This window comes from Limanda limanda, chromosome 17 (assembly GCF_963576545.1).
Source record: "Limanda limanda chromosome 17, fLimLim1.1, whole genome shotgun sequence".
NCBI lineage: Eukaryota > Metazoa > Chordata > Actinopteri > Pleuronectiformes > Pleuronectidae > Limanda > Limanda limanda.
Genome location: NC_083652.1, coordinates 16,335,949 through 16,363,033, shown reverse-complemented (window position 1 = coordinate 16,363,033; position 27,085 = coordinate 16,335,949). Strand labels below are relative to the sequence as shown.

The 27,085-nt window shown below is 44.2% G+C and overlaps 4 protein-coding genes across 4 annotated transcripts; 3 read left to right on the top strand and 1 right to left on the bottom strand.

Moving 5' to 3' along the window:
- The first annotated feature begins 483 nt into the window (after window positions 1–483).
- natd1 (protein NATD1) lies at window positions 484–4,045 on the top strand. The gene is made up of 3 exons (XM_061089797.1): window positions 484–655; window positions 1,675–1,793; window positions 2,330–4,045. Exons 1-3 carry the CDS (start codon window positions 553–555, stop codon window positions 2,444–2,446), a joined length of 339 nt encoding a protein of 112 aa, XP_060945780.1. The 5' UTR covers window positions 484–552; the 3' UTR covers window positions 2,447–4,045.
- A 1,584-nt stretch (window positions 4,046–5,629) lies between these two features.
- On the top strand, window positions 5,630–8,592 carry tmem11 (transmembrane protein 11). The gene is made up of 2 exons (XM_061089903.1): window positions 5,630–5,693; window positions 7,205–8,592. The coding sequence occupies exons 1-2, from the start codon at window positions 5,647–5,649 to the stop codon at window positions 7,719–7,721; spliced, it is 564 nt and encodes a 187-aa protein (XP_060945886.1). The 5' UTR covers window positions 5,630–5,646; the 3' UTR covers window positions 7,722–8,592.
- Window positions 8,593–9,790: 1,198 nt separating this feature from the next.
- Window positions 9,791–13,435, top strand: dhrs7b (dehydrogenase/reductase (SDR family) member 7B). The gene is made up of 7 exons (XM_061089830.1): window positions 9,791–9,856; window positions 10,752–10,916; window positions 11,117–11,235; window positions 11,631–11,841; window positions 12,032–12,124; window positions 12,229–12,381; window positions 12,645–13,435. Exons 2-7 carry the CDS (start codon window positions 10,763–10,765, stop codon window positions 12,848–12,850), a joined length of 936 nt encoding a protein of 311 aa, XP_060945813.1. The 5' UTR covers window positions 9,791–9,856; window positions 10,752–10,762; the 3' UTR covers window positions 12,851–13,435.
- Window positions 13,425–26,676, bottom strand: cramp1 (cramped chromatin regulator homolog 1). The gene is made up of 20 exons (XM_061089829.1): window positions 26,471–26,676; window positions 25,704–26,086; window positions 23,910–24,112; window positions 23,114–23,267; window positions 22,657–22,740; window positions 22,433–22,481; window positions 21,687–21,772; window positions 20,879–21,002; window positions 20,272–20,353; window positions 19,187–20,146; window positions 18,631–18,808; window positions 18,076–18,248; window positions 17,914–17,988; window positions 17,701–17,782; window positions 17,491–17,592; window positions 16,902–17,059; window positions 16,529–16,718; window positions 16,080–16,247; window positions 15,694–15,839; window positions 13,425–15,527 (listed from the first exon to the last, which is right to left on the bottom strand). The coding sequence occupies exons 1-20, from the start codon at window positions 26,518–26,520 to the stop codon at window positions 15,414–15,416; spliced, it is 3,561 nt and encodes a 1,186-aa protein (XP_060945812.1). The 5' UTR covers window positions 26,521–26,676; the 3' UTR covers window positions 13,425–15,413.
- Window positions 26,677–27,085: the final 409 nt, after the last annotated feature.

Here is a 27,085-nt window from a genome sequence, read left to right as displayed (position 1 = left end):
ACATGAAATCATGTGAACGTATAAAATAAAAAATTAAAATAGGAGATAAAAATCAGATAAAAAAGAAAAGACACTAAAGAGAAATATGTACATAATATATAAATTTCACTACAGATGATTATGGGTTGTGGGACTGTGTGTAACTTATATTATAGATGACTAACTAATATAACATATGACTAATTAGTACAATATATCACTAACTTATATTATATGTGACTGCTGACTCACCAACTTATATTTAAAATTATTAAGTAATACTATCGATGAGTAATTCTTATTACAAATGATTAATTAATATCATAGAAGACTAACTAATGTTATAGCTGACTAACTATTACCAGAGATTACCAATATTTTGTATTTATATTAAAATATTATCTTGATCCCGACGTTAGTCATCTCCAGGGCGCTGGTTGGCTGCAGGTCGTCATGTGGCCTCACAGCTGATTTCCTGCGGAGTGTTTTGCTTTGACCCTTCATTATTTCTCAGTTTAGCCCTCTCTGCTCCGGAGCTCTCCCCCGGCCTCCGTGTCCCTCCGCCGGCCCACCATGGCGCAGGCAGCCCCGGCCAGCGTGGCCCCCGACGCCGCCAGCCCCCCGATGCTGGTGGAGCACGACAAGAAGCGACGGCAGTTTGTAATAAGACTGAATGGTGAGTTCAGCATGTCAACATTAGCATGCTAGCAGGCTAACGCTAGCTAGCCCCCGGACAGCTGCTGGGGGTTTGTCTCTGCTTCTCTTTTTCTCTTCTCTTCCTTCCAGCGGCACTTTGAGTTATCAGCGGGTTTATTGTTCCACTTGTGGTTGAAGTGTCATCGTGTTGGATCAGATGCTTTTCCGGGTCAGCAGCTGGAGGAGAACCAGTGCTTCTTCCACTGGTTCTCCTCCAGCTGCTGGTTTGTTTGTGTGTCTCTTTCTTCTCCCTGACGTGAAGTCAAACATTCAGCCTTCAACAGCCTTAAGCCATTAACCTGTGTGATTGACGAGTGTGGAGTAACGTTAAACTTCCATGTTCATCTCGTCCAACCTGTAGAGGTTCAAAACACAGCTCGTCCACATTCCTGGAATAATAAAAACGACGTTTGTTGTTGACTTCAGGCCCCAAACGAGGCCTGCAGAACTTCCTTGACTCCCTGGGATCCTTCTGTCCGGGACAAAGCAGAGCACATTGGTGTGTTTTGCTTTTATGGAAATAAGATTTTGCATTACAGATGTGTTGACAGCGAAATGAAGTCAGCCATTGTTCCCTGAATGGAGATCTGTATCTGTGGCCTGTCTCTCCACCAGGCTGCTGCACAAGCACTGGTCTGTCTGTACCTGTCCGGGCCAAGTGTTGTTTTCCACTGTGGTACAGGGAATCAATCCAGCGACCCCTCCTGTTCAGAGGGGGCTGAATGCTCACTGATTCAAACCAGGGGGGCTGAGATAATAAAATGTATAAATCAGTCGCAATCTATTTTTAACCCAATAAACGTCAAATTATTTCATCTAAGTTTAATTGAAGCAGTGGGCTCTCACAAAGCTTTAATGCTCAGACTTTACGGTTAATCGACCATCAAATTCTGTAGCATGCGTATAGTAGGTATCATTGTGGTTGTCAGTTACACATTATCTAGAATACACTAACAAGTTAACACAACCTGCGAGCCGTGACTTGTGTCTTTCCCTCAGGATCTCATGATCGGGCAGTTCTCCTGTATGAATATGTCGGCAAAAAGACTGTGGATTTGCAACACACCGAGGTTCCAGACGCTTACAGAGGGAGAGGAATCGCCAAGCACCTGGCCAAGGTAAAACTCTTTAAGAGGCCGAAAGAACCCGTATATAATACTTTGACTTTATAAATTATAGACATGTCCACGTACATATTAATGTGGAAAACAGGTATTTTGTGTGTGGGCTGCAGGCTCAACCAATCCTGAGTTAGTATTTTTATTAACAAATAATGAAAACTACACTTGCAAAACCAGTTTGATAAGAATGACATAAAAATGACAGAAACCATCTTTGAGAAATATTTAATGTGTACTTTTACTTTTTAGTTTGGTCTATCTCCCATCCATTAACATGGAGGAGGAGCTATAATTCAGCAAGCCACCAGGTGGAGATTTAAACACTTGCTGAGGGGTCAACTTAATTATTTCAATTAAAAAAGTACCAGATTATGATGATTATACCATGTCATGTTCATGCTCACTGTATATCTGGTAAACATTCACAAGCACACCTCACGTAACTGAATTTTTTATGTACAAAACAAAGTGTTCATATGAATAAGTGCTTGTCAGATCAGTTAACATGTGGTTGTATGCTTGTGTGATGGCAGGCAGCCATGGATTTTGTGGTGGAAGAGGACCTGAAAGCCCACCTGACCTGCTGGTACATTCAGAAGTACGTCAAAGAGAATCCTCAGCCTCAGTACTTTGAACACATTTGTCAGTGACCCCACGCAGCTGTGGCCGTGAAGGAGAAAGAGACTCCCTAGAGATGAACCCGATGTGGTGGCGGAAGCAGCAGCCACAGCATCTTTTGAAGATACAGGCTGATGTACAATAAATGACCTTTCAGGCACATTGAGTGAATCCAGAGACAGCGGATCACACGGGGAAGTCGTCTGCGAGCTGTACATTAAGTCTGCGGTAATGGCCATAACGTGTGGGAGGCAGTTGAACCAGAAACAGGAAGTGAATCATCTGGTCGTTACTTGTACACACGTGCAAACGAATCCACCAAAACCAAAGCCTGTTACCTCAGAGAGAAACCTCCAGGTCGTCGAACCATCACTGACACTGAGCAAGCGTTGGGTTTATCATGAGATCGTGTGAAAAAAAGAAAAGGACTGCAAATGTTGTGTCCTGCTTTGGACTCGCTGTGTGAGAACAGCACTATGAAGATGGACCAGCCCCGGGTCTTTCTCTGGGAGGACTCGGACGGAAGCAGCTACGGCTTCACTGACGTCCAGATGATCACGACTTTTATAATTCAACTCCCTTTTGATATTCTTTGAGTTTTTATTTTTTATTTCCCTTTGTGTTCAACTCTATAAACTTGTGTCTTTTAGGGGCTGAAATGCTAATGTAGTAGGTTTTGAATACTAAACACATCCTTGAAAAATCCAGCTATTAGAATTTCGTTTTCTATGTTACTGCAAAAAAGGTATAAGAGACAGACATTATGTCGGTAATGGGTAATTCAAAAAAATATATAAACTGTATTTTGAAAACATTTATTTCTCAAATTTTCAATTGAGTTCCGCTGTTATCCTGTTCGCTTCCATTCTTCCCAGTAACAGACACTTACTGTCCGCATTGAAAAGTCAAAGGTGCAAGAATTTGTAAACCAAAGAACACAATGTGAGGATGTCTAGCTCTGCAGGTACAACCATTTTCTCCATTGTAGGTGTTACATACACACACACACGATACATTAGGTGTGAACTGAAGCTTGTCACTATGCAGCGCAACACTTGAGTGTGTATTTGGATCAATATCTCTGCTGAAACCAGCATTTCACAAACAGCAGTGCTATATATTCAGGGCATTTACATTCTGTGGTGTGGTTGAGGCTTTGTGTGTTTTCTCGTCATGTGATCAGTTGTTGTTTATTGATGACAAACAAGGCAACAATTTACTGACAAAATATGGTTTGCTGTTATTTCCCTTCTCACGGCTCCTCTGGGGTTTTTTGCAGGCGACAATCTTAAGTGTTGAGGAGAAAAAATACCTCAGGTTAAGCAACACACACTGGCAGGACGCACATCAACGTGCGACGCAGACTATCTGCTTGAATAAGGAAAAACTTTCCCTTTGTAAAAGTTTATTTTAGGTGGCACACACCTATTGGTAGGTTAAGGTATTCAAAACATTCTTTGTTTGTTTATATTTGTGTGTTTTCTTTAAAGGAGTCAGATGCTGATAAAACAGTCTTTAGCGGATGGTTCTTTCAAATGAGCATGTGGTGGATGTACCGATCCTTTATATTGTTTTGTGCTTGAGACTTTTCTGTTACTGTTGTGTGTAAATAAATACATCTAATACTCACATTATTGTCAAAGTATGTGTATATAACGAAACAGAATTCACATACAGCCATTTTTATGAGCATGGCCTAGATGTGTGTTTATGGCAGCCAAGATAAACAAGTGAACTGAGCTCTTTCATCGACTGAGTCAGATGAATACATTAAAATTTTTGCAAAAGGATGCAAAGGGATGTAAAACTTCCAACTACTACTTTTTGACTAGATGTATATTGTCTCCTTGATATACTCATGCTCACATTCTGCAACAAACAGCATGAAATCAAGGAAACACTGGAAGTGATAAACATCTGAAGTTACAGGTTAACTTTCAAACTCAATAACAGCACATACACTGTGTTTATATGTGTTGCAGATCCTAGTTTGACCTTGTAAACACATCAGTGATGATCCAGCCTGTTGGTGAAGGTTTTTAAAGGGCAATGCTTTGTCACCACCTAGTGGCAGTATCGTGTATTGTATTTGACGCTGCAGTATTTTGATTTTTGTCTGATATTGAGCTTTGTTTGGTGATTAATGATTCAGTCAGGGAGACTATCTATCCATCCATCTATATATCTATCCATCCATCTAGCTATCTATCTATCCATTTATTCATCTATCCATGCATTATTCATCTATCTGTCTATCTATGTATCATCCATCTATACATCTATTCATCTATCAATATATCCATCTATTTATCTATCCATCTATCCATCTATCTATTCATCTATCAATACATCTGTCTATCTATCTATCCATCCATCAATCTATCCATCTATCTATCTATCATTAATAATAAATCAATGATTTGATTATTGACCCACCCATAGGTGAATACTGTCACTTTTCATCTTCTCTCTCACACACAGAGAGGGCGGCTGTGGCTGAGGGGTCGTCCTCCAACCTGAAGGTCGGCGGTTCGATCCCCAGTCTGAACCATCTGCATGCCGAAGTGTCCTTGGGCAAGATGCTGAACCCTCAATAGCCCCCCCATAGAATAACAAAGTGCTGCAAGTAGATGCACTGTATGAATGTGTGTGTGAATGGGTGAATGTGAAACTGTACTGTAAAGCGCTTTGAGTGGTCTTCATCAGACTAGAAAAGCGCTATATAAATACAAATCCATTTACCATTTACACACACACACACGCAGGCACGCACGCACGCACACACACACACACAAACAGAGCACGTGAGAACTCAACACGGGTGAGTACCCAATAGTCTACACAACACACGTGCTATTACAAAACAACACATGTACGTTGTGTTACATACTTCACACATGATACTGCCACTGACTCAAGCATTTTTTATTTATTATTTAATGTGTTATCTCTTGTATGTATTTAATGAGCTTTTAAACAATTAATTATTATTTACTACACAAACACACACCTCCGTTCATCTCTTTCACATTTATCCATAATTCATTCTGACCTCTCAAAACTTGTACGTGCTGTAAAAGACGTAAAGTCAGGCGCTCTGTCCTTGTTGCATTCTGGGCCATGCAGTCCGGATTCCGCTTCCAAGCGAAGCTCCCCGCGAACAGTCACACTACATTACCCAGAACCCTCGGCTCTTTCATACGTCAACCGCAATCACGGTTGTCTGTCCAACATGGCGTCGCTGGGAAGGAGGCGCGGTGTCCCAGTGAGCAGGGAGAGGTCAGTAGCTCCACATCTCGGCCACGAAACCAGAATGTTGTGTTGTGAAGTGTCATTGTGTCGATTTCTGTGTTCGGATAAAAGTTTAAATACCAGCGCGACCAGTCGGGATTGTGTATCCCCTGGTTGGCTAGCGTTAGCAGGCTAGCTCGTTCAGCTAGCTAGCGTTAGCGGTGGGAATCAAACCAGCATCTCGTTTGGTGTTTAGGTTCATTTCCCACAAATTGACTAACTGCGGGAGGGGGTGGAGGAAGGTTGCGTTTATCCGGGGGGGTCGGTGCGGGCTGTGGTTGCGGTGTGGCCCCGCAAACAAGCTGCCAAGTCCCGGCAGGATGTTAGCCTTGTCCGCTGTTTTTTTTTTTGTTTTTTTTCCCGACCTGTGTGCTGAAAGTGAGTCGCTTCTGAACTTAGCTGCAACTTTTTCCACCGCCGGCTGTGTGAGCGCCTCTCAGGTACACGGTGTTCCCTGCTCCCTGATCCGTGATCCTCACATGACTTTCACCGGTGGTCAAGTTCTTCTCCCCCCCCCCTCCTCCTTCTCCTCCTCCTCCCCTCCCCTGCTGCCTCAGTCCACGTCCCGCTGTCTGTGAGGCAGAATAAGCCTGTTATCTGTCAAGTTGTTCTCTGGCTGGTTATCAAGGGAACATGTACTGCGAGGCCTCAGATGATCCACTCATGTGTGTGGAGGTTGTACAGTTCATTAGGGTGAAGAACCAACATATGCTGAGGTGCTGGAACATAAAGTCAAAACAAAGGTGTCAGTAGCAAGCGTTTAGTTTGCAACCTAAAATATCCAAGGGGTCTGGATTAGCATTTTAAACTGCAGTGTTTTAAATGTCATGATTCTCAGGATGCAGGTTTTTTATTTGCTGGGCAGACGAAGAAGTTTGTAGACATCACTTCCCCTATGAAAGCTGACTTTTGGTATTTTGATATTTCGTAGGGAGTAGGGATATTGATGTAAAGAATATTATTACATGTCATTTGGCAGACGCTTTTATCCAGAGGGACTTACTATTATTGCATTAAACATCTATGAGGGCCCATTGTCTGTTCAATCCCAGTACAAGCAATGACGTTTAAAATGGGAAATTACTTCATTTAAAACGCGTTTATTTTTTTTGTGACTGCAAACAGTGAGAGATGACTTCATGGTGTTGTAAAAGTGGGCTCAGTCATTCACCATGTAGTCTAAAGGTCACACATCAACATTTTCAAGTAGCTTTTCAAATAGGTGCTGAAAAAAATGCAGGTTTGCATGGAAATCTTTTATCTATAAATACAATTTATCTCATGTAAGTATGTAGATGTACAGATTAATAGCAAAATATAACTATTCAATCAAATCTTGCACTGGCACTTTTGAGTAGAAGCAGATATATATTTGTTATGTGATATAGTAAATGCACTGAAAGTTAACTTGAGAAACTTGAGACAAAAATAACCTCCTGGAATGTTTTCTTTTGCATTAAGATTTGGCCACAAAAATGATTTTCTCTGTTTATGTCCAGGGGAGTGATGGCGGCCACAGACTGCTACATTGTGCACGAGATCTACAACGGGGAGAACGCACAGGACCAGTTCGAGTACGAGTTGGAGCAAGCACTGGAGGCCCAGTATAAATACATTGTTATTGAGCCCACGCGTATCGGAGACGAGACGGCCCGTTGGATTACAGTTGGCAACTGCCTGCACAAGACGGCTGTGTTGTCAGGAACGGCTTGCCTCTTCACGCCTCTTTCCCTGCCCGTCGAATACTCGCGCTACGTGGCGCTGCCCGCCGGCGCCCTCAGCGTGGCCTGCTCTGCCCTCTACGGGATTTCTTGGCAGTTCGACCCCTGCTGCAAGTACCAGGTGGAATATGACAGCCAAAAACTCTCACGGCTGCCCCTGCATACGCTCACCTCCTCGACGCCCGTGGTGTTGGTACGCAGGGATGACGTCCACAGAAAGAGACTCCATAACACGATAGCACTGGCTGCCCTGGCGTACTGCGCCAAGAAGATCTATGAACTCTATGCTGTATGAGTGCAATCTGAAAGGGTTTAAGAACCAAACCGAAAAAAGGAGAAAAACAAACAAAAAAACAGAACCTATCCGACCCCCGATGTAAGGAAAGTGGAAGTCACGATCAGGCCCAGCAGTTAGCTCCGCACGTGTGGTGGGTGCTTCCAATTTTGAACTTTGATCAGAGGGATATAGTTAAAACTAGAAGGAATTGTTTTTTTCCCCAATTACATTTCCTTTACTTCTTTGTGACAACAGCAGTACGTTTATCTCTGTAGTTCCCTTGCGCCTCCTTCCCTGTGCCCTCCACCTGCATCCTTGACACACAAGTTAGTGCACAAGGGAATGGCCGAGTTCCTCTGGACTGAATCGTATTGCTGTTCGAACGGACAGATATGTTTTGAGTACCGAGCTTTCCCCCCCCCTTTCCCTCGTAGTTTTACTGTACCCCATTCTTGCTGATCAGTACATCACCCTTTCATTAAACTTTAGGATATTTCAAACTCACTTTTCTGTATTTTATTTGACTGTTTTCATTAAACGGATTCTACATGATGTCCACAAAGGAGCAAGAAGCCTAAACTTGAGATTGTGTCTTGTCCACGTAGATTCTTTGGTTGAAAGAGAACAAGTAAGATCTTTGGTGACAATTATGTGTCCTTGTTTCAGAAAATACACATTTTATTCACGCTTCTGATCCTGTGCAGTATTTCACATTAATGTCGAGCCAAACCCGTTATAATGGAAATTTAAGAACAGAAACAAACATTCACAATTCATACTTTCTTTGTTTTGTTTATTGTTTATTAACATGCATGGATGAAGTGAAGGATGATTTGTGATCTAACAAGACTCGCGAAAATTGAACAATAAAGTGGATTTTAGGTGTAAATCAGTTCAATTCCAAATGTGACAATAAGGGGTTGTTGACTTTTCTCTGCTTGAAATTAGAAGATTAAAAATATATGATACTTTTATCAATGAAAAGTTTCCTGGCAATAAATGGTTAACTTTCTCATGGTAATGTTTCAAAAGGTTGTTAACACAAAATGTCCACAGACAAACACAGTAACACAAATGTCACAATATATTTTCAGTTTGATACCATAACAGGGAAATAACATGTTTACAGGGATTTAAAAGGACGAGCAGGTTGCAAAACGTTTAGTAAATACAAATGTTCAACTGTTGACACTGTTGAACAGTTTCTTAACTGTTTAATGTATGAAAACAGCCTCAGGTGACTGAGACTACAGCCGACGGCTTGAACTTGGAGAAGACCTGGTTGCAACCTTTGCTGAGCTCTGTATTGACATTGACTTTGTGAGCTCAGCCTGTCTTTCACTTAGAAAACCACAGGGACGACCGTTTGCTTGAGCCCTAACTCAGTCATTTTGGAACTGAATTAAATAAATTGCCTTAATGCTCACAGAGCACGGGAAACCTCCCAGCGCCTTCAGCCTCTCACTCTACATGTAGGTGTGCTGGACTGACACAGGGAGACGCAGACACTTGAAGAAGACGGATGAGTACTCAGAGGGACAACCCAAGATAACCTCATTAGTTTGCTGGTTTGGAGCCAGTGCTGGCTAATCATCTGTCAGCTGACCTGATGCTCAGTGCTGATCCACAGCAGTGAGGCTGCTTATCACACTTTAAGGGTGACCACTAGGTCTGTTAGTGTTAGGACGCCCTATCACATCAAAGGAGACACTGGTTATAAGGTCAGCAGGATTAGGTCACTAGTTGAAGTTAGTAAACCTGCAGAATGAGAGAGAGACTCAGGAAAAAACACAACTTCAGTGATTTCAACAGCCCAGAGGTTCACATCCGGTTTCTAATCCAGATGTGAGGAGGAGTCTTGATTCACTTTCAAGTTTAAAAAAGGTAAAAACTCTTTTTAATGTTCCACTTCAACACAAACCAGCCCGGTTAGAGAACCTGTGAGAACCTGGCAGCAAAGAGTTTGTATCTGTGTGAAACGAGACACGAGCACATGAGTCCAAAGTCCACTAGCAAACCCAAAACTTCAACTCCCACAATGCCCAGCGGTGAATGACCGTGACCATCTCCGGGCTTCCGGTCGTAGAGTTCCGGAAAGAGACGAACCCGGAAGTTCTCCCGCTGCTCCGGTTCAGAACAGAAACACACATCAGGTGAGGCTTTCAACTTTGAAACCAACTCTTGTGTTTCTGGGTCAGTTTGTCGCATTGTTGGAAACAAGCTAACATTAGCATTAGCATCCCGGCTAGCCTCCATGTTTAGTGGAGTCAGTGTGGAGCTCCTTGTGTTATGTTGTGTTGTGTTGTGAGGTTCTAACGTGTAGTCAACATGGTTCATTCGGTGTGTTCTCGACACAAACCTGCTGTGCGTCACCAAATGCTAACTGTGTTTATATTGCTAAAACTAATGCTAATAGTAACTACTGCAGTCATGTGCAAACCGTAGATTGTAAATAAACCACACCTGCTCATAATAAACATTATTTAAAAAAGAAGCCTTGAGATGTGACACAGATATTTCACCTCATTCTTGTTTATTGTGACCTTCACTGTCTCTGTGTCAAGTTTCAGAAGATTTTGCTTTAGAATTCTTGAGAAAATTTAAGGAAAAGTTGGCAACTTCTTCATCGCAACCTGCTCATTTTAAATCTTATTTTGAAGAAATCCTAGAGAGGTGACACAGATATTTCACCTCATTCTTGTTTATGGTGACCTTCACTGTGTGTGTGTGTGTGTGTGTGTGTGTGTGTGTGTGTGTGTGTGTAGTTTCAGCAGATTTGACAGTAGTTGGCTTCTCAGGACCAGGGGACGAGTGGAAGCAGCTCAACTTAAAGATCTGAATATTAAAACACCCACAGTCACTTTGGCTTTGGTGCGAAACATCTTAAGATCTCACTGTGTTCTGCTGAAACAATCTATTATTTGTGAAATTATAAATGTTTGTCCGCTGACTTCTCTCCACAAGAGTCTGAATGTCGTGATAATGCAAATCAGCAGTTGCAGCAGGAGAAGCTCCTCTGGACTAAAGGTTCAAGCCTTTGTCCTGCAGGTCTGTGAGCCATGGAGCGGGTCACGGGAGGAGGGATGCTGCCGCTGGCTGTAGCGAGTGTCGGGGTCTGGCTGATGTACCGGATCCTGTCCCGCCTCAGACCAGGAGCCGCTCTGCAGGACGCGGTGGTGGTCATCACAGGGGCCAGCTCCGGACTGGGGAAAGGTTCGATTCCCACTCGTCTCCTCCTCACTTCAGCTTCAAGTGATCTCCACCAATCTAGTCACACTGATTCACAGCGGTTCATTTCCCATGGGTAGCAGTGAGATAAGTCACAGTGGCACATTTTAGTGTCGTGTTCCTAGTGCTAGATTATCACGCTATTAATATTCAGCTTGAACCGGAGGTGTTGTCTGTTTCCGCAGAGTGTGCGCGGGTGTTCCACGCTGCAGGTGCACGGCTGGTTCTGTGTGGTCGAGACGCAGCCCGTCTGCAGCAGGTCGTCCAGGAGCTCGCCGCCAGTTCAACAGGCGCCCAGCAGAAGGTGATTACACTAGAGTGGAGATAAAAAGGAAAAATGTATTGCATAGTCAATAGACTTTAAGATGTTCCATTAGTAGAGGGAAGACATTACAGAGAGAGAGCGATGCACAAAGGATCAGCCAGGAAACCGCCAAGCCGCTCAAATGTGAGAGCAGTGTTGTAAGACCTCTTTCTAAAAGTGTGGGATTGTTGGTCCGAACAAAGAGGAACATTTGACAATGTCACTTGCTCAGGTGTAAAAGTAACGTGAGATTATTTTTAAAAGTTTGAATTCTTTCCATCCCTTTCTTTGCTGAGAATCCAACACGAAACTCCATTAATCTTCATTAAAATACAAGAATTACAGAATGATTTGTTTCAGCCCGAGTGTTCAACTGTTTTTGTTTCTACCGACAGACTCACGTTCCCAGGACGGCCGTGTTCGACCTGGCTGACTCGGGCACGGTGGACAGAGCTGCAGAGCAGATCCTGAAATGTTACGGACAAGTCGATGTCCTCATCAACAACGCCGGAATCAGTTACCGTGGTAACATCCTGGACACCCATCTTTCGGTTCAACGGGACGTCATGGAGACAAATTACTTCGGCCCTGTCGCTCTGACTCAGGGTTAGTGAGGAGCTGAGGTTTTATAGCATTTGGTTTGCAGATGTGAGTCGTCGTGTATAATGTGTGTTTGTTGCTGTGGTTACACTGATAAGGAAGAGAACTCAGCAGATTGCCAAGGATTTTAAGTGTAAACAGGACCACACAATATTTTTATATTTATCTCACTCATTCTTCTCTGCTCCCTTCACAGCTCTCCTGCCCTCCATGGTCAGCCGGCGTAGCGGCCACATCGTGGTCATCAGCAGCGTCCAGGGCAAGATCGCCATCCCATACAGATCCGCTTGTAAGTTGCTTCTTCCTGTTCAGTATCACAAACTAAATGCCCAAGAGGTTTCTAGTCCGTCATGTTGATGGGAGTGAAGCAGTCCTGTGTCTTTTCCCCACCAGACGCAGCCTCTAAACACGCCACCCAGGCTTTCTTCGACTGCTTACGGGCAGAGGTCGAGTGCTATGGGATTCCAGTGACCGTGATCAGCCCCGGTTACATCCGAACAAACCTGTCTCTCAATGCCGTCACCGGGGACGGCTCCAAGTACGGAGGTGAGGCACTGGAAATAATTGCAGGACATTTAACAGGATTTTTACTGTTGTCCTTTTGCTTTTTGGAAATTGTGTTTCCCCTTTTGTAAAACACGACAACACCTCATGAACCCAACTTGTGCAGCATGTTTATTTTCTGTTAGAGTCAAATATAGAGTAAAAACAACAAAATTAAAGAATTACGAGATGTAAAGACAGTTTTCCAAAGAAGCTGACTGAGGCGTCATTGATTCTGTTTCTTGTTTGTGCGACGCCGCTTTCAGTTTTGGACAAAACCACAGCTACGGGTCGGGATCCCAGAGACGTGGCTCTCGCGGTCCTGAAGGCCATTCGTCAGAGGAGCAAAGATGTGGTTTTAGCAGAACCTCTGGCCACCTTGGCCGTCTACCTCCGCACGCTGTGGCCCGCACTCTTCTTCAAACTCATGGCCTCTCGGGCTCGCAAGGAGCAGAAACCGAAAGACGGATGATCGCGGCTGTGGATAAAGTTTGTGTCACAAGGACCGAAACGTGAAACTGACTGCAGCACATGGAGGCCAAATGGACACGTGATGTGAATAGATGCTTTTCTTAAGTGACACAGTTTGAAGTGCTACTAGCAGAAAATCTGAAACTGGACCAGACTGTGTTGTCCATTCATTTCAGGAATTAAGCTTGTTAACAATATCACTGCTTTAAAGTCAACTGGTAAACTCTCCTGTGACAACATTGTGAGGCTGTTTCCTGAACTGACTCCATGACATGGGATTATTTTGGTTTACTAGTTATATTGTTTTGATGGAAGATAACTTTTTTCGTTTATCTGCAGACCACAGAGAAACCACTCAGACCACAGAGAAACCACTCAGCCCTCTCTGGAACAGATAACACATAACGTTGATAACCAGAAAGGAGCTCAGTACAGCCATTCCTCCACCTATTTATTTTCATCAAGCTCCATGGTGGAGGTAATGACCAAAAGGCTTCTCTGTAAATTGTAACATTTGAACTGGTTTTATCACAAATTAAACACAATGAATACAAGAAACAATGAGCCATTTTTTTTATAACTATCTTTATACAGAGAATAAAAACACCTTTTACAAACGGAACATTTTAAACAACAGGTTTTTTCCTTTTTAGACGTCGTCTTAATATTAAGTTAAAGAGAAAACATTTTCAGAAATGTTTTCAATAAATAGTCCAAATAACAATTTACAATATGTTACAAAAGCGCAGTCAATACTGGAATTGCCATTTGTACAAATAAATCTTTAAACAAAACAGAAACAAAAACAAAAAGCCAGATTCAAAGACAAAACCTGCTGTTTATTTCTTCATGAAGAACACCTTCGTCGTTCCTCTTCTGGTGTGAGGAGATGAAACCTTTTTCAAACATCTCTAACGAATCAGCGCCACGACAGGTTTTAAAGCGTCAGTCAAAACCGTGGAGGGAGCTTGAAGGAGAGACCAACATTTTTTTTAAATCCCATTTGTGGAATGACTAGAATTCTCCCAACAATTCACACTAACAGAGACGAAGTTAAAACCGGTTGATGAGGCAATATGTGTTCAATACTGCATATCGATGATGCTGGTAATTGAAATTCAGAGTCTGGAGTTAACGTGGTACATTTGTAGTCTCTGTGAACAACAAACAAAGAAAAGAGCATCAGGTTCAGAGCGGCCTGAGGTGAGAGCGACGATGGCCCAGTGTTCAGGATCCACACTCATCAATAGACAATGTAAAATCAATAGTGACTTTATAACTTAGTATGAGCGGAGTGTCAACTACAGCTTCAGTGTTTGATTTCGTAATATACTTCTTATTTCATCTGGAGTGTAATATTAACTGAAACGTCAGTCAGACATTTGAAATTTAAAAATGAATACAATTTAAAACAAAAATCTAAAAGTGAAAATTACAGTTGCTCATTTTATGGGCAAAATAGTCAAATGAGCACTGTCACTTAATCTGTAGCTGAGTCCAAACGCCATGTTATTCAAACTGCAATGTCTGAGTATATCATTATGTTAAAAAGAGAAACCGCAGCTGAAAGTAAAATAAGTGAAGAATGAAGTTATTTCTTAAAGAACAACAAACAAACCTAAAGGCTGTTTTCTTAGTTATAATCTGGAAAAACGTTAAAATCTATGAAAATGTTATGAGGCATCGGGCAATGAAAGTTTAAACTCCACTAGAAATTCAGATAAAGAAATTCAAGGAAGCAGCTGCAGACGATCACATCTTTAGTGCTGCCATAAAACGTATCCAAGCGACAGAAGCTGCCATTTTGCACGTGGCTGTAATAAACGGAAAAAAAAACCTGACTCCAAACAAACACGGCAGGCTCTGCTCCTCGAGTCTAACCAATGATACCTGAACTGACTGAGATGAAGAGCATGTAAAATGTAGGGCAGGAGCCAAGGACTTTGCGTCTTCGTGCTCCACTTTTGCTGCCGTGACGACTGAACGCATTGCGTTTTCTCACTGCCAACACTTTCCAAAAAAAACCGCCTTCCGGCAGCTGTTTGCCACCGACTGGGACCTCAACTGCACATTATGGAGGATTTACACATTTTGGAGGGCGATCTGAGAGAAAAGATGACAGAAATACACACACTGCACACACACACGCACACAAACGCTTGCACACACTCAAAGATCATGAGAAGACGTAAGATCAGTGGAAATATTTTGTTCAGATATGGCATTGTATCTTCCTGTACATGAGGTTGTGTTTTGTAAACGCGTTTTTTTTTCGTTTTTCCTTAAGTGTTTGTTTTTAAAGGGCATTTCACCTTAAAGAACAGTCCAGTGAAACCAATGCATTTTTTTAACTTTGAACAATGGTCAAGGTTCACTGTCATTATTGCACTTAAACAAACGGGGCAGGGATGGCTTATAGGGGCTGAGCTTTTCTCCACAACTGCCTTTTCCACAGTGTAGAAGCGACAGAGGAAACAACAGTCTTGCCATCGGGGAGAGACCCGTTCCTGGGCCGCTCTGGGACTTGTCCTCCAGATGGCCGTGGTGTGGTGGTCCTCTCCTCCTCAGGGCGGCGGGATGGAGCGCTCGGTCACAGCCAGCTCCTGAGCCAGGTCGCTGAAGCGAGCGATGTAGTCCACGCTGCTTTCACTCATCATACAAGCAAGCTGAGAGTCCATCTGCAAACAACCAGAGAGCATTTGAAGATGGATTCCACGGGGATTTTGAGTTAGCATATAAGGCTAATTTGAGTGTACACTTCAAAGAATAAAAAGATTTCACATTTGTGAAAAACAAAGACAGAAATTCCCCCGTCCTCAAATATAGTCAAAGGCCTGAACTCACCTCGGCCACGTCAGGAAGACCCCGGGACTGAAAGGAATCATGGGAGTTGCAGTCCAGGAGGCTAGGACCAAGCAAAGCTGTGCCACTGGAGGGGCCGGAGGGGGTGAGCGTGGTCCGCCTCCCTTTATCCGGGGACACCATACTGGCTGGATGAACATGAACAGGAGGTACATTTCAAACAATGGCAACATCCATGACACGTGGAAGTATGAGAGCAGTGACGGTTTCATTGTTTGAAACCATCGCATCTCTTCAATGAGCCTTAAGCCTCAACTCAATGGATAGAATCAAACGGAGAAGTAGAGCAGAGCTACGATTTGTAAAAAGATAGTTATCTATAGTAATATCTGTTTGTGGATGGTTCTGTAGGGGAGAAAAACACTTACAGAGGAGGCATCCCAGTGCGGAGTCAGAGGAGTCGCTGGGGTACCACTGGGGGTCGTGGCTGGGGGATGGGATCCAGCCTCGGGACGGGCTGACTGAGGGAGAAGAGGCCAAAAGTTTGGAGCCGTCGTTGCTGCTCAGCTTGGCTGGAGAGAGAGTTGACTCCTCACCTGCACCATGAGAGACAAACAGACATGTTAGCTTACAAGTACACACGCACAGACACACACACAGACACACATACAGTGGTTTTTACTCCTGAGGGGTCAGAAGCTTAGTTGTCGTCCACAGATTCCTTCACATAATTTCAAATCTCTAATGAGAAGACAAATAAAATCTTGTAGTCTGGGATTTACAAAACCTTTTTCCTGTTCAACAAAAACCCTTGCACAAGACCCAACATCTACACATCCAAATTAGATGTTGATGAAGGTTGGAAACAGGCACGTACCACCGTAGTGGCCAGAGTTGATGGCGAGCTCTATGATGGAGTCACTGATGTGCGATTGAGGGCCTCCGGGGGCCAGAGTCTCTTCGGGGGGCCCAGGGAGCGAGATGTCCAGGAGCGAGGAGACACTGGGTGGAGAGAGGAGTGAGTCTCCCCCACCAGTCGCTCCAGGGGATGGTGGAGGCAAACCATTCTGCTGAAAGAACAAGTTCAACACTTAAAAAGGGGGAGGAACTTGGACTATACTGTACAGATGATAAGCTAAATTTACTAGTGCGAGGAGTGATCCAGCTCTGTTATCCTAAAAAAAGGGACTAATCATAAATAAGTAGATTTCGGAACGTGTGTGTGTGTGTGTGTGTGTGGGTGTCCTGACCTCTGGGACGCTTTGTTGGAGGAGCTGAGAGTCTGGTTCATCTTCTGTAATGGGTTCGGTGGAGAGCAAAGTGCCGTTGTCGAGAGAGGGAGAATCCAGATTCCGACAGGGGCTGCCGGGGATGATGCCTGCAGACTTGGCTGCCAGGTCGATGGCACCTTTAAGAATAATAACAGTTAGGATAACATAGAGGATTTGTCACATCTGCATGAGTATTAACCGTAGTGGACACTAGTGTGCAACTAAACATTTCAGGAATCAAACTCAACAACAGTTTGAATGTACAAATTGAAAGTTCTTCCCTTCAGAGCAGAAGAATGTTCTTTTTGTCCATTTTGCTCTGCACAATGGATTATTTGTTCAAAATCATATCGACTGTTGGAGATCATGTGGGACAAAAGAGGCCAATCATTTTAAAAGTTTAGAATAAGAGAAAAGCTTATCTCTAAGTAGTAATTTTACTTTCTATGGCCACAGGATAAAAAAAGGAACTCAAACTGAAATCTTTAACATTACAGCCTACATTATATTCTATCTAGAATTTAACAAAATGTCAATAAAACATGGACAGGAAACAGAATATACATACTGGAGAGTTGGCTGGCTGCTGCAGAGCTGGGGGAGACTTTGGAAACGGGAGGGCGGGGGGGAGGAGCAAGGCGAGTATGGATTGGCCGGAAAGATCCAGTTCCTGAGGGAAGAAACAGGAAGTGAGACAGCAAATGGAAATTTTTAAACTTCCCATCCTCTGCTGACAACTTGTTGTATCATCATTCTGTCCTGATGTGAGGAAGCGTACCTGTGGCAGAGGAGTTGGAGAGGATGGAGAAGGAGCAGACGTGCTGAGGAGTGTCCCCTGTAGTTCGAGGCAGCAGTGTCCGCTGGGAAAGAGACAGAAACAGACTTTGAGCCCATTGTAAGACAGCAACATGTAAGACAATAAAAGTATAACCCAATAGAGAGTCAATGCAACTGCACATTCAAATAAAACACCCTTTATTTCTTCTCTTACCTGAACTACGAGGGGTTTGCGGAGTTGCCTGTTCCGAGGTTTTCTCTGTCTGGAAAGGAAAAGATCTGACTGCATCTGCGAGGGAACAAAGTGTCTATTAATATTTGTGCATATATTACTGTGGACAATGTACCAGTGTAATGACGCTTTGCTCTGTCTTACATTGATAGAGTCCAGCTGCTGTCTAAAGGCTAGTTCTGCTTCCTTGTTGGGGGAGAACATTCGGTTGTGGCGCGAGCTGTTGGGGGGCAGCGTGGTGGGCACCGCGAACACCCCCCCCTCAGAGTCGCAGCCTGCTGTCGACCCCAGCAGAGAGCGGGGAAGGCTCCGTCCACCTAGAGAGGGGAGGAGCAGGAAGGACATGTTAGGTTAGGGGGAGGAACGCTTCCTGAGAATAATGTATGAACCCACTGAACAGCTTCTGGGAGAATATGGTTCGTAAAGTACTTGAAATATCTAATTTCCTATGAAACAGGAAGCATTTGCACTGCATAGTTATTTCCCATCATCAAACAAACAACAGCACCATCCACAAAACCATTCATCAGGAAAAAAACATACTTGCATAGGGTCTTATCTAGGGACAGAGAAACTCTGATGCCTGCTCGTCTGTACTAAGGTTTACAGCTACAATAGGATCAGCTACACGGAAGATTAATTTAAATTTAATGCCTGTAGTAATGGCTTTGTAGTATAGGGATTGAAACCCACAAATACCTGAGGTTCCAGCATTAGCCGGGTTTAACCGGGCCCCTCGGACGGACGCCTGCTGCCGGCCACAGCTGGGGCTGCGCACACCTGTTGCGAGCCCCTTTCCTGGAGGAGTGAGTGCCTGGTTCTGCTCCTCTTGAAGGGTCTTGAGCGGTGATGTGGCAGTGGAGCACAGCTCCGGTGCCTAGAGGAGAGGACATGTTAATGACAACATCTGTTCAAAATGTACAGTTCTAAATAAAGATTTAACTACAGTTTGAAGGTGGCACAGGGTACAGCCTGTTCCCAGTCCTACCATCACCAACATTGCACCAAACTAACCTTTATCTCTCCATGTAGGATCTGTGGTAATAGTTCTCTTTGCAATGCCATTTTGTAAACATGGAAATTGCAATGTAGCACAGGAGAACCACTTTAAGTCTCCAACCACCTGTCCTTGTTTGATCAATTTTAAGTTTTTCAAAAACTAAACCATGACATTCAAACATTTTGTCAACAAATATATTTTAAAAAGCATCTGGAAACCAGCAACAACACAGAGAAGTAAAGTTTGTATCCCTACCAAAGGTTTAGGATTGACCTCAGTGGTAACCAGCTTGAGCAGGCAGCGCAAAACACGGTTCGTCTTGTTGGGCTTGGCCTGAGCCAAGGCTTGTCCATTCTCCTGGTTGTTAGAAGGAGCTGCCACAGGCTGCCACTCGTATTCAAGCTGCAGCTTGCCAGGTTTTCCGAACATCAAGTAGAGCTCGGCCAGGGTGACGTTCTCTGCGTCACGGGCACTCCAGCCTTCCTCTCTGATCTGCTCAATGGTCCGCTCTTTGGCTGCTGGTGCAGAGCCCTGCAACACTCCTTCCTCTGAGCCAGTCATCGGACTTTTGGCTAGAGGAGACTGGTTGGCCTCAGGGGAAGGAGCACTGGTGATCTGCTCCTCGTTGCATTGCTCAGATGAGCTCTCTACAACACTACACAACTTGTCCGTGATCACTGCTAATCCACCACTGGCCTCCACACTAGCACAGGTCTTTCCCCCCTCAGACAGCCCCAGCCCAGTTTCCTCTTCCCTGGGAGCCACAGTCTGCGGAGAGGAAGCAGTGACAGAAACAGACAGAGGTCTCTTCTCCTCTACCTTTGCAGAATTATCTGGTGAAGGTTCAGGGCTAAGGGGATCAGTCCGACGAGTATCGCCCAATACGGTCACTGAAGCACCAGCACCAGAGACCGTGGCAGCAATGGAACCACTTCCTCGTCCAAATTTGGTGCCAGTCCGAGGTGGTGGAGCCGTGTGGATGCCTAGGATCTGAGCAGTTGGTAATTCCTTGGAATTAGGGCGGTTCTTGCCACTCTCCAGCCAGTGTACGGTGCAGGAGGCCTTGGAGTGAACCACACGGGCCACACCAGGCATCATGGTCAGGGTGCTGGTCTCCGCGGGGAGAAGAAAAAGTTCATCAGGCTGTGATTTACTAGGAGACGTTGTGCTGGACTGGCTGCCCTCCAAAGCCTCTCTCTCCATGATACTCTTGAGCTGAAACATCAGTGTTAAGGACTCAGTTCACACAGGTTTGTCCTCCCCAACTATAAACGGATGAATTGCAATACCCAGCTCAAATTCACACACATAAAGATTGTAACAAATTGTTAAAAGGATACGATCCGCTGGTCCTGGTGCGCCCACTTCTGTTTCAGATAGTCAATGAGACTGGAAACTTTCCTGTGGAGCTCCACCACCATCCTGGAGGAGAAAAGACAAAACAGTTTGTTGACTGCTGCTGTGGAAAGACAGTGTAGCACTGCACCGGCTAACTTTAGTTTTATGCTCCTAAGATATCAAGTAATTATAGGTCTGATGCTAAATGATTGACTTATTAAAAATTCATGTATGAGAATTTAAATCAACTTTAATAATTTCTCTGGCCAGAGTTTTGAGACGGCTATGTTTTTTGTATTACTACAAATACTGTTTTTTCCAAATGTATCCAACGTTTTGAACAGATTATTTTTGGTTGCTCTTATCTTATAATCTTAGATGGTGCTTGAGCAAACAGGCACTGTTTTCTACCCGATGATGCATTAATGCAAACATTTGATTAATATGCTAATCATTTGCATTAGTGAGCTGTCCTTGAGAATCCTTAAAAAACAATCGCAAACACTTTTATCTCCAAGGATCAGACTCAAATGTGAAACTTTTGCTCATTCTGATGACGCTGTTTTCAGGTTTTGACTCCTCCCGGACATCAGCTGAAGCCTGACTGACCTGAGGCGAGGGTTGTGGGCTAGATTCTGAACGCGGGCCCAGGATTGGTTACTGCGTGGTTGGAGCTCTACTGCCACCTTCAGGGGTAGACGCACTGGCTTCTGGTCCTCTTCGTCACTCACTCCTGCACGGACACAGAGACATAGTGAGACTGACTGAGACACAACAACAAAGCTCTTTTCTCGGACAGGTGTTTTTAGAGAGAGAGAGAGCAGGTGCCCAGCCGATGGGATTTTGTGTCAGTCATAAATTTCGAAAAACCAGCAGACACAAATGTCACAACTGTACAACAGGTAAACCTAAATATCCACAATGACATCACTTGAACAGGAAACTACACTTATAAGTATTCTATCTTGCAAACGTTCATGCTGAACGGATTAGCAGGCAATGAAAAGAGTGTAACTAGAGCAATAAAGGAAATAAACCAACCAGAATGAGCAAAGCACTGATACAGCTATGAAAATAAAGATCGACTTTAAGAGAATTGGTAATGCAAGCGGCAAGATTCTGTTTTTCCATCCTGGATTGAAAGAAAAAGGATTTCTATATATGTGGATGATGTTGAACCGAAGGGTCAATGGCAGCAGCCTGCCGAACCAGTCATCTCCATCACCTCCCTCCTGTTCCTCCTCCTCACATAGCTCCCACAGGGTTACCATGGAAACGCCACTAGCCCACACTGTTATTGTTATTGCCAGAAAAAAGCCCGCCCCCACAATCGCTGTGCCTCGCCATCGTCACAGTTTGTATTTTCAGCACCGATGTTTGTTGACTTTGCATGTGCAGTGTGTGAGGAGTGTCTCACCATCGGGGTCGCAGAGTTTCTTCAGTGCACGGCACATGGGGGCTTTAATTCTCAAGTTCCTCCCTTTGGAGCGTACGGTGGTAGCCCTGGTCAAACAAGCAGAGGAGCAGAGAAATCTTCAAGGAGAACTTTTTGGCATCAAATTACAATTTTTAGTATAGAGGTAATTCAGATGAACATAGCACATGTACAAAGCTAGCCGAACCCTTTACAATACAGCAGCCATGCAATATGAAAGGCCCTGTTCAGACCTGGTGTTAACGTTTTACGTTTGATTCATTTTGAAACTGTGGCGGGTCAGAGGAAGTCAGTTGAGTAGGCGGTCCCTCATATTTGGCCCAGGATGTAATTGTGTTGACACAGCAGAAAGAATGTGGCAACATGCATCCCAGACCACCTCGGAATGTGGTCTGAGGGATCCGATCTAAATGAAGATGCATTTAAGTACGTTCAGACTTGTACTTAGCGCTGACCACTTGTGAGGGGATCACGTTGATGCCAGGTCTGAACAAGATATAATGACACATTTTTATATCCTATACAATCCCTCTAAGTGAAAGAAGCGGCCTATGTGGGATGTGTTCCTCCTGCTTATCTTGTATTTGGTATATGTCATCCTGAGGTCAAACTGAGTTTATTTCACATACTGAGAGTGAAAGCTTATCAGGTTTTTTGTACGTGCTGAAAATCTAAAACTGCATAGTGACAGGCGGCTGAGCATTTGATCACTTTAACGACAGACTTACCCTTGCTGGATGAGTTCATTCAGCTTTGCCACGTTCTTATCGTCCATTACTGTCAAAGACAAAACACAAAGCCAGAGAGTCATTTACGTCGTCTTAGAGAAGGAGCAGCTGTCCCCCGTGACATGCAGCATTTAATCACGTCCCATGTGTCACAATCTAACAGCATGAAAACAACTTCCACAGAGACGTGTCTTGGTGCGTGTGTGTGCACAGCCTTCACTTACATCCTCCAACTTTTTTGCGGAGCTCAGCGTAGCAGATGAGACCATAGAGTTCCTGGGAGGATTTCTTCAGCACCCGGGAGTACACTGAGAAGGGAAGGAGGGACAAGTCACAACACTATGTTAAGATAACACGGCAGTGACACACAGCTTTTTGTAGGAGAAAGGGAGTAAAGCTCGTCTGGTGAGATTCTTTCACACATGTTTTTGACCTGTCAGTCAAACTGTCCAACAAGGGGTGACATGAACATTAAGAGTAAGAGTAAGGATTATTAAATCGATATTTTAGTTTTTCTCCATGGCAGCAACTGTTGCAAAAGGCACCCTTAAAACCCAAACCAGCCCTGATTCAACATGAACAAATTGAGATATCTGAAATGATGGATTAGATTGAACAGTAAGACCATGGTGCTCCAACCCTCCAGCTGTTTTGGGGTGACAGAGATTATGGGCAACTCACCGTTGGCAAAGTCGATGTGTTTGGAGATCTTGTGCCAGGTGCGGTAGTAAAAGTGGCGGACTTGCTCCTTGTTCTTCACCATGTTAACTGGCTTCCCTCTCTTCTTGTACTTCATTGCAATGTTGTTCTGGATTGCCTCAAAGTCCTTTCCATGCTAGAGAGAAGTAGAGGGAAGGAGAGTAGAAGATGTGAAAAGATACAAATTAAATTGTTTTTTAATCTTGATTTCATGTGTCCTGTGATGCATAACATAAAGATAAGACAAATGCCAGGTTGTGTCGTATAAAGTAGTATGTATTTTGTGTAATTGCTAATTCGTACTCAACGTCAGATACAAAAACAGAATGTGCATGTCTTCTGAAAGCATACAGATATGGAGGAGAGTAAATGGACCAGTAACACTGGAAATTATGGAGGGTCGGTGTAGCCACTAGTTCAAGCTAGACGAGGAAGAAATTCCAACAAGTGCAGAACTTTTTGTGGAGTTTGTAAGAAACTACAAGATGTTACTTCGTTTGGGCACAGGGACAAAAAGACTTTGCCGCTGTCTTAATTGGTACTTTATCGCAACCTCCTCCACAATCAACGTGTTTGTTGTTGTAAGAAACTCTCCACTCTGTGCTGCCCTCTAGTGGATGTATTGCTTAGCAACCATGCCAACATAAAGGACGAATGGAAATATTTGGGCAGGGATGTTTACAGCATTTGAAATGTTCAAATCTCTTTTTGTAAACAGAGTCAGCACAAATGAACCTAAAAGCTATGTAGTAATAACTAATTGATTTTCACGCTTTACCTCATAGAGCCCTTCAAAAAAGCTGTTCTTGTCTTCAGCACTCCAGGACTCCCACTGGCGACGAGCCCTTTTCTGGTTGCCAACTTGTTCCTCCTTCTCAGCAGACCCTTGGCCCTTGGAGGCCTTGGACACTCCTCCTGTGGAGCTGGCCATCGGCCCCGACTGCCCCACTGCACCCTGGGAGGACGAGCCATTCTCTGCGCCTGCGTTGCACAGAGTCAAGGAGCCCACAAACAAATCAGTAATGAAACATTTATAGGGAGAAAAAAAAATCAGATTCAAAGATTCAGCCAAATGTTTTTGGTTGACCACCCTGGCTGCTGCGAGGAAAGAAAAAGACAATTGTAGTTCTGAGCTGTGCGGCTTGGAAGATGTAGGACACGAGCACACAAAGCCACCCACTGGCATTACAGTGCACAACCTGGAGAGCCCACCCCCCCGCTGTGGTTGGGTTTTGGCAAGGAGGCAGGAAAAGCAATCAGTCCATACGGGCAGATCTACAGTACACAGGTCCAAAACCAACTCGTGGTGGGCTGCAATGGCCAAGCTTACCCCAGCACACAACACAATGCCAGGAGGCACCAACACAAACACTAGGACTGTTTGTTTGTATGTGAAGGCAAGTATATTTTCAGCTAAAATTAGTTCTCACTTATAAATGAAAACATATGTGTGGCTCACAGAGACTTGATGTGTCTTCTTCAAAATAGATGCACATATTAAAATAAATAGGTTTCTATAGAAATCTAAATTTACTGAGTGAAACAATCGTTGTCTTGTTTGCTTTCCCAACAATCACGTCTGTCAGATTTAAGTCTGATTCATGTATAAAGCAATTTTTCAATAAATATATTGTAGAGCAAGATGATTATACGACCCCAAAAAAGTCAGGAAACATCTCAAAACAATTTTGTATGCAAATCTAAAAAGAAATCCTTCAGCAAGGAATGAAACAGGTGCGAGTTTCAGCGACAGGCTCGTCAAGGAACAGAAGCCACCTCAGTTACTGTGAGTTTCTAATATACAGGATATTAACGCTCCTGCCCCACCCCAATGCCCCACCTGTCTTCTGCTCCTCTCGGGGTTTGGAGGACAGGAAGATCCCTCATTTACATGGAAGCACTGAATTGTGCCACTTGTCAGTTTAGTGTTTCTCATTGGGCTTCTTGTGAACTGCTAAAGCCTGAGAGCCTGTTTATTATTATTATATCAATTCACCAATGACAGCTTCTAAAGGCTTCTGCAGAAATCGCACACAAAGAGTCACCACAGAATCAGCTGAGATTTGTGTCAGATTTTTGCTGTAATGAGAAATCAGCACTAGAGCATCTTCAGTTGCTTCTAAAAAAGCAGATATATCAAAAACCTGCACTGTTTAAAGTCTCTATGAACAAAAACAATTATATATAAGGGACTCTGTCATAATAATGTGTATTCTAAAAACTGCAGTCTTAAACCTGAGATTTATTTCTCCTGCTCTATGTTGATAATCACGGTCATAAAAGTCCCAGTTAGTTCAGCTGGAAAGTAAAAACTTTCCAAGAAACTGAATAAAAAGAGTCAGGTGACATCTTAATGGTAATTCAACATCTTGTTTTTTTTTTAAAACAAATGTGAGGATGTTGCTGGAGCAGATCGGACCTCCAGAGGCAGGGACCCAGAGGGACAGCAACACAAACAGCATCGCTCCAGCCACAACACACTCTCACACATGTAAACACAGTGACAGTCCAAATTGAGAGTTGTTAATCCCATCACACACACAGACACACGTTCCTGGGTCACCTACAGTACCTTTCGACTTGGCCACGCCGTGTCCATTGATGGCTGATCCGATGGAATCCTTCCGGATGCGCTTGCTCGGAGGTCGAACGCTCGACCGGAGGAAATGATGCTGGTCGTGACACGGAGCCGAGGTCTCCGCGGAGGTGTGGGGCTGCGGGCTGGAGGCTGGCCCGGTCCGGCTCGGTGCTGGCGGAGGGGAGCCGGGGAGCACCGGGGCCGAACCGGGGCTGAGAGCCGGGGCTGATGGATTAAGAATCTCCCCTCCGTCGTCTCCCTTTGTACTGCGCTGCTCCTCGCTCGCCTGCTCCTCGCTCTCCTCCTCGTCGTGGGGCTTCGTGGTCGGGTTCCTCGGCCCATCGACCCCGATCCCCTCCCTGGAGCCCGGGCTCATGCTGCCAACACACAATCCCGCACATTCGGTCACATTGAGAAGCAAAGCGGCGTGAAAAATTAAACTTCTAAAGACGACGTTCACTGTCTCTCAACATGGCCGCCGCTGTTTGTTTCAAATCCCCTCTCCGGTCCCGACAGAACAACACCAAATATATGCAATTAAAAACCCCGGATAAATTAAACCCACCAGCCGGGACAGTTCTCTAAGTGACGGCGGGGTTTACCCGAGTGTCTCTGGGCTCGAATGTGAAATATCTCGGGTTGAATTTCAACTAAATTCAAATGCGAGCGCTTTTCAGTTTAGCGCCCTGCTCGAACGACAACGCGAGCCCCTCGGTGCCTTCGACCTCGGAATAAAGTGTGAATCTCAAATGTTATTTCACCCATTCTCGTGTTCCTCGGTGCCGGGCGACGTCTTCTTCCTCTTCACCATGGATCCGATCGGCTAGGCTGGCAAATAGTGAGCGAATCGAGCATAATAGAAGCGCCGCGGATCCCTCCGCTTTCTGCCCTCTCCTCGCTCCTGCTTCGACTGAGCTGAACTCTCTGCGCAGTTCAACTCTCTTCTATCTGCATCCACATTTAACTTCAATGCTTCTTTCACAAACAATCAAATAAAGATGCACAAACCCAGCGGGCACACAGGGGAGAGTCAGTGCATGCACGCCAGATGCATTTTGCCACTAAACGTGTCACTTGTGCCCCATTTGAATTGGGAAGCACAGAAGGGTTTCTATTCAACCCGAGTGTGCAAGTGGACTTTGCTTGTTACTACGTCACCCAACGCCTGCAGAAATTATGTCTGCAAAACTATTTATTTCATATACACCCTGTTTTAGTACAACATCCAAACAACATTATTATTGACCTCATATGGAATATTACACATCAGGAGCAGGAGCAGAGGCTGTGCGTGTGTCTGGTGCACACAACAAGACGACAGTATATGACATTTGTATCAGTGTTGTGTAAGCATCCCCCCGAATTTGTAATTGTGT